Raw genomic sequence first — 11,741 nt, forward strand, 5'->3', positions numbered from 1 at the left:
TGGAAAAGAGGAGATGAGGGCATAATATTAGAGTCATAAGCCTTTTATGAATGTTGTGGAGAGAGCAGGCACAAGGATAATAAGTCACTACTGGTGAGATATAGTGTCTCACTAATATGCAACCGATATAGTGGCGCAGGCATGGTGTTACATTGCCAAGATGAGGAGTACATCGTCCGGACACCTTCTAAGTGTAGCGGTATTATACTACAGATGCCCTTATTATGGGTTACAGCATCGACCACCCCTAACCTATCAGAACTCCATGACAGATAGAGATGAAGTGAAACTTAGCCAATATCCAGGGTCCTAAAGATCATTAGAGGATTGCCTTAAGCCCTTACAATAATCTGGCATACGTGACTAGAGGTCATTTTGACTTAAATTACCTGAGGTAACAAAGATGGCCATGTCCATGTGCGACTAGGTTAGGGAATTCTATGTTAGCACTGCTAAGTTAATATATAAACCTAGTTTCTCTCTTTCTCCTCTCTAGCATTCCCACTTCAGTCCCTTATGACTATAGTCTAGCTTGTGATAACATGCATTTGTTTACTAATTATATTATGCATTCCTCTGTTATTATCAAGCCTGCATATCCTAGTCGATTAGACGACTTATCAGGACCCTTTACTCTTTTCTAATTAGCCTTGTTACCAGTATGGATCTTAAAACAAAAGAACTTCCCCCTCTTCTCCCCCAGTATGGTTCACGCACATCTTCCACTTCTCCTTTCTGCACTATATCCATGTGTACCGCCTCGATGATAATAAGGTTCTCAGTCTTAGCCTTAATGGCAAGTGTTGGCGCAGCCGACCTACTTGCCAGTGAGACAAGCTTTTCGAGTACAAATATTGCAACTGTAACCTCACTTCTAGCTATCATAACACCCTTTGTACAGCTCCCTGAATGCACCTCTATTTGGGATATAACCAGTACCTCAATATGGATCAATGACACCATCATACATACGACTGTTCTGGTGTCAGACCCTGCAGATGAGCGATTCACAACTTGCCAACCACCAGGATGGGACAGCAATGAGGATGCTAGCCGCTTTTCATTTAGCCCAGCCGTGTGCCCCAGCGAATGGACATACCATGAGATGGCAACAGAAAGATATCCTGTTGATAGGAAACACGTCTATACGCACTCAACTGCATACTGCTGCTCCAGGTCTGGCTTTCCAACTCCTGTTTACCCAACTTGACCCGGCCGGCCCACCATGCCCCCCATCCTTATCTTACAACTGAGCAAGATAGCCAAGGCTGACTTTTTTGGATACAGTGGCTTCTCTCTATCAAGGAATCTCTCCAATCTCAAGGACATCAAAGCATCATGCTACCGTACAATCACCCCCGGTGAGACAACAATCACCGGGACACTTTCACACGGCCAGGGCACGCGGGTCCTGTTCACTGATGGAATCCAGGTACACCAGGCATGGGCAATCTCATGGGCGGCATCTGACACCAACACAATGTCACCATCGCTACCCCTACTAACAAATTCAATGGTCGTCCCTACGTGGGTGCCGGGGGAGATCATCCCGCCAGGCATGTACGACAGGGGCAGTGACGGGTCGGATATGCCAGGCTGGGAACCTATTATGAGATTTATAATGATAGGCGTTCCTATTATTGGTGTAGCGCTTATTGCGTCGTGTGTTTGGGCCTGTATCTGGTGCCGGCGAGTACGACGGAAGGAACGGCAAGAAGCGGGAGAATTGGTCAAGCAGCAGGAAATACACACTACATCATTGTAGCCTACAGCAAATGATGATAGGGTGGGATTACTAGTCACTACCTACGGTAGGTACTATAAAGTCAGCCTCTATCATACTCTTTGTAGTTTATTGCTTATTACTACGGTAATATTCTTCCTCCGCCCTATTTAGCCCTAATAGTGTTTAAGTCTAAGCGTCAAGCCTATGAAGTTATACCAGAAGGACAGCCCATCAATTTAGCAATTAGTTAGCAGCAAGAGAAAAGTCAAGATCAAGAATCTGATGATTACTAGTTAAGTCTATATTAATTCTAATAATAATAGATGCAGCGAGTCAGCAACAAGTCTTTCCACCATGTGACATGCGGTACCTATGACGTAGAGACGTAGTACAGAGTACTAAACACAATACGTCCTCACCAAGTCAGCGATTGCATCTCCAAACCCTATCAACCTTGATATATACCAGCAACATGGAAAGCAGCGGCCTGCGCGGTCTCAGCCGACGAAGTCTGCCAGAAAACCTAATAACCCACGTTCAGAACGCACACGATGTCATCTCAAGCATGATGGGGATCCGCCAGACTCTGCTCTCGGCGGTCCTCTTCGACGTACCCCCTGTCTGCTCGCCACTGGTGAGCGAGTTGATCGCAGATTACCAAACGGTATTACCCTCCTCTGTGGACGAGCGGGAAATCGGAAATCTGACGATCTAAGGGTACTGGCCTACCCGAGCGTGCTCCTCCTCATCGCGATGCATACATCATTGTTTTGCTTCCCGGGGATTCGACAATTGGGAAACAGCATGATCTGCTACTTCTCCCTCTATCGCGGGCGGGGAATCCGATAGTCAGCGTGGTGGATGTGGAAGGGAAGGTCTTGGATATGGACTGGGAGGCTCAGGATTACTTCCGAATACAGGAAATGTGTAGATTCCGCGTCTCGGAGCGTAGCAGGGTCAGTGCCCTGTGTGTGGTGTTTTCTCGGACTTGATCATGATGTAGATTTATTAGAGCGTCAGTGACAATGTAATGATATAATGATATGACAACCAGACAGAGATATGCGGACCGGAGGTCGGACTTGTTGATACCGTATTGCGCTACTATTTCTGCTATGCCAAATGATCGTCTAGACACTTTAGTCGAGTGCCTCAATTGTTGGAAAACTATCTTGGTCTGATTGTCGTCCAGTATTTACCAGCCTTGATTTAGGTAGAGACGTTTAAATGGAGTATTATCAATTCTTAAGTTCAGAGAATGCCAGCTGTTGAGAAATGATCATTTCTACAAAGTAGCAAACAAAGACAAGACTATTTGCAATGGGACATGCAAATTTATTTTTATGATGAAAGGGCGCGAGGGAGACCTACTACTACCCTGAGCTTTCTTAATATGCTGTGCTATGCAAGGAGACTTTGTGCACCGATGTGTGAGTTCGATTGCAAAGAAGACAAAGGCAACACAAGAGTACCAGGAAAGCAAACTTATATGATTACGACTAAATGATATGTCTACTCCTTATAATGGTGTCTATTGGTAATGTGGAGACAATGTACTATTGAAAGTGGACGCAAGCTAACAAGACTATATCCAGCCACTCAATAGTCGATGCACCAAACCAGACAAGACAGGAAGAGGAATCAAACATTACACAACGTCGAGTACGCCGCTATATACAACAACCAAGATAGGCGTATGGACAATCAACTCGGCGCCAATGCTGAGTCGACATATGAGTAATAACAGACAAGATTCTAGATCCTATTCCTCGGCTTTGTACACCGCAAGGCCTGTCGCCTTGCTTGCGCTCGCTTTCTACTCTTCTTCTCGGCATAACTTCAACTCTCGCGACCTTTCTCTCCTCCCCATGAAATGCGTGTACGGTGTCCCCTACGACCCGGGGATTGGTCCGGCGACGCCGACGGAAGTCCGCTTACAATTCCAGCATCGTCTCTTCGCGGAGATGCCCGAGAGCCATCCGCAAATTGAACTCTTCCTCGCACTTGGCGGAATTCACCATTGTCATCGCTGTCCGTGTCTTCGACTGCGGCCTCCGGGTCATCAGAGTCCGAGTCGTTGTGCAATTCTCCCAGGGCCGCCAGACGACGACGACGCTCTGCCGGTGTTTCACCCGTGTCGTCCAAGTCGGCTTCCTGCGGGGGAGGCGCAAGACCGGCTGCTTCTCGGAGGCGAGCTGGCGGGATCCGCTCGGTACCATCGTCTTCGGAGTCTCTTCTCGACCGCGGACGAGGCCTGGAAGGCGAGTCGGACGGCTCCAGGTGACTGCGTCGCTCCTGTGCAGCCGAGCCTCGAGTCACCCTAGCGAGCGAAGCAGCCACGTCGGGCCCGGGAATGTCCTGTACCGATTCATCGTCGGTGGTCTCGCTGTCAGAGTCAAACTGGTCGATGCCGCGGGTCTCTACCTGTGTGCCAGGCGATACCGGCATGTCAACAGGTTGTGCTCGGAGAGATTCTCGCTGCTCGGCCTCGTCCCGAGCCACATTCTTCACACGCTCAGGAACGTCAGTCTCCTCGACCAACTGGCGACGAGCCTTGGGCCCCAGGTTCTTGATCTGCTCGGCGAACTCATGTTTCGTCATGCGACGGCCCTTGTGACCGACACCTCGCTTACCGACTTCGTCGTCGTTGGCCAGGGTGAACCGCAGTCCATCGTCCGCTAGCCACTCGTCCTCGGCTGTCTTCCTGCTCTGTGCAGCTTGCGAGGTTTCCGCCTCGCCGTCTCTACCAAACCAGGTTCCCATTCGTCCCAGGCCGCGGCGGCTAGGGGCTCCGCCTTCGGCCTTGCCAGCGGCGGGAATGGAGTACTTCTTGATGACTTCACCATCCTCATCCTCGACGATAATGGTATTGCCGAATTGATACGCGTGAGCCGAGCGAGCTTTGCGCTTGGCCGGCTTGCCGGATTCTTCGGTCGATTTCTTCTCCGCAGCTTTCTTCGCCTCCTTGCTTTCCGCTTGTTCGCCGCGGCCTTTGCCCCAACCGACCCATTTGCCGAACTGTTTGCGAGCCTTTCCTAGCGGGGGCCCGGCCGCAGCTCCCACTGCATGTTGGATTTGTTCCCCTTCCGTCTTCTCATGAGGCTGGCTTCGGGATTTGGACAATTCGCCTGACTTATCCTTCTGCAGCCGCCGCTTTTGTTCTTCAACGTGCTGCTGCCGTTCCTCGGGCGATTTATGACTGATATCTTCTGTCTTCAAGACATTGCCTTCTTCGTCTTCGATGACCATCGTATGGCCTTCCAGGTACACCTCTAAGACAGGTTCCCGGCCAAACCGATCACGCTCATGGTTCGGTGGAGATCCTCCCCGTTCAATCTTCTCCCGCTCCTCGGCTTCCTCCTTTGATTTCTCAGTCTCCTCACCAGCCTTCTCAGTCTCCTCAGCAGCCTCGGCCGGCCTTTGAGGCATAATGGCTGACTGGCTGATCGGACCTCCAGCTCCATCATCCCGCCTACGGCGTCTTCGAGTCTTGCGGCTAGAGGGTCGGCCGGTGGGTGTCTCGGATTCCTCCTCACGAACCCGTCGCAAAAAGTTACCGGGAACGCCAATCGGCGGAAGAGTTCCAGGAGGGAATTCCGGCTCAGTGGACGAATCACCCAACTCGTCTGCGTCGGTCTTGCGGAAGGACATTGACCCTTTGGCCAACGACTGTACGCGAGGTAGTCGGTTCATCCAAGAGGGACCCTCTTCGTTGGCGGTCGTGTACGACAACGTGACGGTCAAGGTATTGATACGCTTTCCAAGGGTAAAAACGGCGATCGATGAACCGTGGACCAAAATGGACGAGATGACCATAAAGGTGGTGATAGGCCAGATCAGCTGCACTATATAATAGTCGGGGGACCCTGGTTTGGGCAGATCTTTCTCCGGCAACGGCTGAGTGCTATCGGTTTCGAGTTCAGCCCTGGTTAGAATTGCGGCGAAGATGGCACCGACACCGATGGGTCCGAAATGGCCAGCGAAAAGAGCCTCACGCCACGTTTTGACGTCTGGAATGACTGGTTTCAGTAGCATCATGATCGGAATCCGGCGGAAGAAGATGACCAGGATCGCGATGACTACGAGTCTCCAGGGCACGAGGCCGATATCCGGGTTGTTGTAGTCCTCCCAGGGAATAATAGACCCGAAATAGACGAAGTAGGCCAGATTGAGAAGCAAGTCAATGACGTTGGACACGTGAGATTCCTCGGTCTTCTCAGTGAACCAGCCATCGTTGCTGAAGCCCACGCCGCAAGCAAAGCCTATCAGAAGATCATCCATGCCCAGAAAACTTCCAGAGCCGGCGCAGAACACGGCCAGCACGAAATAGAAGACTAGGAAACTCTCGCGATCAATCAACTGCTTACGCTCGGCAAACTTGATGGCATGGCGAGCAATATATCCAATGGTGAAACCATAGATTGCGCCAAAGATACACTCATAGAGAATCGTCACACAGAACCAGTTGAGCGACACCTTTCCTGCATCAGGGCGATAGCGCAGGATGTAGAACGAGAGGTAGATAAACGGAAAGGCCATGCCGTCGTTGCAGCCGGACTCGGCGGACAAAAGATCTCGCAGATGTTTGGGAACTCGCTTGGCGAATTTACCCTTACCGACAACCGAAGAAGCCAAGACGGGGTCGGTAGCTGTCACGCAAGCAGCGCATACGAGACTTTCCAGCCAGTTGAGAGGAGGTACCATCCACCAAATGAACAGACTAGTGACCAACCAGCCCCAAGTCATCACGGGAAGGAGCAAAAGAGTGACAGATTTCCAATGACGTTCCATATACGCTTTGGGCAATTCGACGCCGACGGCGAAACACTGAACGACGAGGACAATGCGCGAACATTCGAGGGTGATTTTGTCGACGTTGCCCCATTCGGCAGGGTTGAACAGATTGGCGGCATGAGGGCCAAAGATGATACCACACAGCGTGGCCACAGTTGCTTCACCAATGTATAGTTTCTCCTTGACGAAGAGCGAGCAAAGCATGAACAGCCCGGTGAAGCCGCCGAGGATCATGTACGCCAGGTGTGGCTTATCGATGTCCAAGTGATGCCACGCCATAATTACTCAGCGCTTCCTCCTGTAAGTTTAGTTGCTTTCTCTGATCCCTATGCGGGTAGCAATTATCTCCACGTTCTCCAACTGATTGAACGTGCAATTACAGATATGGACTCCGCACCAGGATTGCGTAATCCCGTTTCTCCGCATACCTTTCTGAGAGGAATGAAGAGGAATGAACGAAGGATGTTCGGGAATAGTGAACGGCTAAAACGGTCGAACGAGGTCTTTTCCTGTGCCTATTTGCGGTTTTCGTCAGCTCTTTGTTCTGCGACAGTAGACGGTTGAGCAACTAGGATAAGATAAGCAACAGATGAACGGAGAGAAATAGTGCCAACAGGAAAGGCAAGGAACGTCGACCAAAAATCCGAACACTTCTCGGCCAAGTGCCAGTAACAGAAGTAAGAGAAGAGAAGCAGGGACTACCAGTTTAGGAAATCGATAACCTGGAAAGCACGCTAATCGTCTGTACTCACCCTAAGAATAGAAAGGAAACAACAAGTAAAGAAGGAGGCAAAGGACAGGGCAAAAAACAGACCCAAGCAAGCACAAGCGACGACAAGAAAGAGACAAGAGAGGATAAGAGACAGAAAATGGAGAAAAGACAAGACGCTGGGCAGACGCAACTCACCAGGAAGCGGGCAAATTCAAGGACCCAGAGCCAAGACGACAACGACGGAACCCAAGACCACAACCGGGAATTTCATAACGACCAGTGCTCACTGTTTGCTTTGATCCGGGGAAGACGAGTCAATGTCAAACATAAATCTGGCTGGTGGTAGGACAGATATTTTCTTTTTCTTTTCCTCTTCTCCTTTGTTTGTAGCGAGTTTGCCGAAGAAATGAAAGGAAAAGCGCAAGCAAAAAGGCTAAAGCTGAGGATGATGACGGGGGCGGCACTGGCAGCCTTACTGCCTGAGGACCCGGCGGGGGATGCGGCGATTCGTCATTCACGTTCTTGTCGCCCCACCAGACCCAAAGCGGAACGAACAATTTCTGTCCTTGGCAGATTAGTCGGGCTTGGTCTTGATAAGACAATAATACTTTAGGTACGGAGTAGTCTTTTGTCTTTCAGAGAAACATAAGTCATAAATAGACAGAGTTAAAAGTATTGCTGAAAGGATCGTATTAGACTCAGACCGATTCACAATGACACCTGCAGTATCTGCTTCTACACTACGTACCTAGTACCTAAGGTACCTACCTTGTGTCGCTGAGCCACATGGGATCTATATTAGGGCGGCGTGATAGGTAGTACAACATTCCCAGGCATAGCGTGGGCCTCCGGATGTATCATTTCCAATTGCAAACAAGGCAATCTCTGAGACGCTTTCAATAACACAATATCTACCTTACTGAGTCCTATGCATACCGTATCTACTCATAAGTAGTACTGTAAAAGAACCCAGCCACTCTAGAATATTCGTCTCAGATTTAGAACATCAAATCAATTGCACCAGCCTTGCAAGGCTGCCCAAGATGCTTCAGTATCATTGGCTACAACTGTTCTCCACTCTGGGCAGCCGGCGGGAAATGCGGTTTAGATTGGTGTATTGGTGGGACCGTTGAAGGCGGAAAGCTGTACGGAGTAGTCCCATTGGAGATGTTGATGGTCAAACTTGATCCTGATAGGGTAGTTTGTATTGATCCGGTCCTTGCCGGGGCGTTCCTGTTCCCACTAGCGGAGCACTAAACCCATAAAGCGCCTGAGCGTAGGGTACAAAGCCAGAGAGAAACTGAGAGATCGCGGCAGCTCGGATCGGAATCAATTACCTTGCCATGCATACAGGGGACATATCACACGCATCAACAATGGTAGGCAAACCACTACCTTACCAGATACCGTACTCAAAATGATCACACAGTCATCATCAGGTCCAGACTGAAAAAGGTCCATCGATCAAGCATACTGAAAAGGAAATCAAACTATCCAATAGCGACAGGCTGAGCAACAGCAAAATAATAGACATGCTGGGTAGACACAGTTGAAAAATAAAGCAACAACTCTCGCATCACTCGCCCAAAGGCATTCCTTCCACCTGATCACTCAATGACCGCCAATTGTCGGCCTGCAGCTCGGAGTATTTCACTCGCTCCTGGCTCCAATCCTGATGAAGTCGGCTGATGTGATACTGACTCCGCTGGAAGTGTACCAGCTCATCTCGGATGCACTCTTTGATGAAGACTCCTCTCGCGTGTTGCTGCACAATTGATTCCTTATCCTGCAGTGCCAGCAAAGCATCGTGTTAGAAGAAAAGATGGCAATCAAAGGAAGCAGACGCGGCAAAGGAAAAAGCAAAAATATGGTCTAGAGCGAAGGAAAAGACAAAGGAAAAGTAAAAAAAAAAGGTCATACCTTGAATATCGACTCTTCGACCTTCTCAATTTCCCCGGGTTTCACCGCCCCTTGAGGGCGTGCCCGCAATTCCTGCAGCTTCCGCTCGTTGCTTTCAATCCTTCGCTCCAGTTGAGGTATGTTGTTACGTGCGTATCGGTCCCGTCGGTCGAACATCTCTCTCACACTGACAAGGCAGTCCCGCTGGAACTTCAAGTCCTCCAGTATGCCATTTTCCCATGCCCTGGCTTCGTCCTCCAACAAACTCTGGCTGTTGGAGAGGTGCCTGGCCGTAGCCATGATGCCCTCGTTGAGTATAGGAACATCGTTGGTATCCACAGCGTATGTGTCCTTAGTCACTTCTGTGAGTGACTGCAATGCGAGCGAAAACCGCAAGTGGTCCGCGGCGAGACCCTCGTTACGCTTGGCTAATCGCTCGAGCAGTGTGCACAAGTTGATGTAGATTTCGGCGGAGCGCTTCACGCCACTACGAACCGTCTCAAAAATATCCGTCAAATTAGCAGGCAATGAGTCCTCGAGATCAGGAGGGAGGACTCGGCCCGTGAATTCGTCTTGTACCGAGATCGTGGCCTGTTTGCGCCAGACCGAGAGTTCCTAGCTGCAAGTCAGTTTCTCGTTGCCATTGATACAGGCCGATCTACACACCGTAGGAACCGTTAAGAACATGACCACGAGTTGCTCCTGGCTCAAAACAGGATGACGAACGAGTGCGTTGGTGAACCGCACGAGGCCTCGGCGCCGCTTCTCAAGGAACGAGTTTGAATCCGCTGAAAGGTGAGTGCCATTGACTTCAAACGGAAATAGGTGAGTAAGCTTTGAGGAGAGCTTGTAGCAAGCCTGTGCTCTGACGTACCTGCAATTCTCTTGGGTGGAAGTAAAGGAAGTTGTCGGAATGGGTATCGTTTCTGCAGACAATCTAATAACCAGACAAAGTCACTGTATCGTCGAATCACTGTGCTGCCTCTACGGGCCGATTTCACCTCGTAATTGCGGTGCTGAAACATGAACATGCCCTCCTTCTCAGGGAGCAGGTTAACTGTCACAGTCTCCTCCACTTGTGAACTCGTAGAGATGCCGATGCCCGATCGCCGTCGGGCATTGGACTCTTCCTGCCCACTACTGGGGGCACCGAGATTTCCAAGTCCAGCTCGGACCGGTCCGCCAAAGCCATCACCAGCTGTTGTATTGCCATAACTCTCCCCCCATCCAGACCCGGAGCTGGTGGAGGGCACACCGTCTGTCCGCCCGTTGACACGGGGACCGCTCGGTACTTCATGTTGTGTCTCATCCTCGCCAGCCCTGCTAGACCAGGCAATGGTCGCCGATCGCACGCTTCCAAAGCCGTTGAGGACTGGGGGCTCGGGTTCGGTTTGCGCATGGTTATGACCGCGGTGTAGTTGGGGGCTACCCCATGGATCAGCGTCCAAACCACCCAAAGTTTCTCTGGACTGTCGCGAGCGCGCGGAAGGCGGATCATTTATGGCCGTGGGAGGAGGGGGAGGAGTGGTGGGCCGCTCTTCGGGATGAGAAGGTGCAGAGGGTTGTTGCCTGTCGCGCAGTCTGTCAAGGTAGGAACTTTTCGGTAGCGGAAGCTCTATAAGGGCATTAGCAAACGTTCAGACGAGACTATAATGGTAAAGGCGTTATACTCTTGCGTCGATCATCTACCGCATCAAACGTAAGGTCCTCCCCTTCCTGCGCAAGGCCAATCAGCGCTAGGAGGACGTTGAACTGACCCCGACCAAGCCCGTTCGCGCTATCGCCATCCCCTGAAACAACGAGATTAAATATCTTGGCCTGGTCGCTGGCACTGAGCCCGCTGCTCGACAGTATCTCCCGCACAGAGGTCAAGCCCACAACGCCCCCGACACGGTCCCCCTCATTAAGCACAAGGTCATATGCGTCAATATAGCTCTCGGGAACATCCGCGTCGGGCAGCAAAGTCTTCACGAGCTCGTGTCTGGCGGCTCGTTTGTTCGCGTTGCTATTCCAGGGCGAGCTCGACTGGAACCCGTCGTCATCGGCGAAGAGGGAGGACGAGCCCAGGTTGGCGGAGCTGCCAGCTCCAGCTCCACCGGACGAAGGCTCATCTGCAAAAAGCGAAGACCTGGACCTCTGGTGGACCGAATCACCCATAGAGGGATCTTCTGGCGACGTCCCAAATAAGGACATTATGGACAAGCTCGAGTGTGCGATGCGTCACGGATTCGTTGGCGATGGTCCCAGTTCCAGGTTTGGGGAGCGGAGTTCGGTCGGAGGCTGGGAGAGAGATAAGTGGCGGCCACCACCGAGGGCCACAAAAGCAATCGCCGTCTGCAAGTCAATGGACAACCCCAAGAATGGAATTGAGATAAAAGTCGGGATTCAACAACCAGATTAGTGCCAGCTAAGCTCTGCTTCTCCTCCTGTGATAAGGGGTCGAGAGCATGAAGCTGAATGGAGCCTGGGGCCCGCTGGTGATGTTGTTTGGTGGATCCACCGCAGAGCGCGCACTAGTCGGTTATTCGAGGCCGACGATAAACAACGCTGGTACTCTGTACATACATGGGGATAGTGTCACCGATCATGCACTTTGGATTAGAAAACTCC

The 11,741-nt window shown here is 51.0% G+C and overlaps 3 protein-coding genes across 3 annotated transcripts, besides 1 other annotated feature; 1 reads left to right on the forward strand and 2 right to left on the reverse strand.

The window, feature by feature from the left end:
• Window positions 1-2,291: 2,291 nt before the first annotated feature.
• NFIA_092540 (uncharacterized protein) lies at window positions 2,292-2,718 on the forward strand (the record flags this gene model as incomplete). The annotated part of the gene is made up of 2 exons (XM_001261189.1): window positions 2,292-2,390; window positions 2,443-2,718. The coding sequence occupies 2 exons, from the start codon at window positions 2,292-2,294 to the stop codon at window positions 2,716-2,718; spliced, it is 375 nt and encodes a 124-aa protein (XP_001261190.1).
• An 847-nt stretch (window positions 2,719-3,565) lies between these two features.
• NFIA_092550 (Na+/H+ antiporter Nha1) lies at window positions 3,566-6,799 on the reverse strand (the record flags this gene model as incomplete). The annotated part of the gene is made up of 1 exon (XM_001261190.1): window positions 3,566-6,799. One exon carries the CDS (start codon window positions 6,797-6,799, stop codon window positions 3,566-3,568), a length of 3,234 nt encoding a protein of 1,077 aa, XP_001261191.1.
• Window positions 5,094-5,135: a microsatellite.
• Window positions 6,800-8,808: 2,009 nt separating the features above from the next.
• mvp1 (sorting nexin Mvp1) lies at window positions 8,809-11,324 on the reverse strand (the record flags this gene model as incomplete). The annotated part of the gene is made up of 5 exons (XM_001261191.1): window positions 8,809-9,018; window positions 9,153-9,746; window positions 9,798-9,919; window positions 10,006-10,746; window positions 10,802-11,324. The coding sequence occupies 5 exons, from the start codon at window positions 11,322-11,324 to the stop codon at window positions 8,809-8,811; spliced, it is 2,190 nt and encodes a 729-aa protein (XP_001261192.1).
• Window positions 11,325-11,741: the final 417 nt, after the last annotated feature.

Source organism: Aspergillus fischeri, genomic scaffold (assembly GCF_000149645.3).
Source record: "Aspergillus fischeri NRRL 181 1099437636264 genomic scaffold, whole genome shotgun sequence".
Classification (NCBI taxonomy): domain Eukaryota; kingdom Fungi; phylum Ascomycota; class Eurotiomycetes; order Eurotiales; family Aspergillaceae; genus Aspergillus; species Aspergillus fischeri.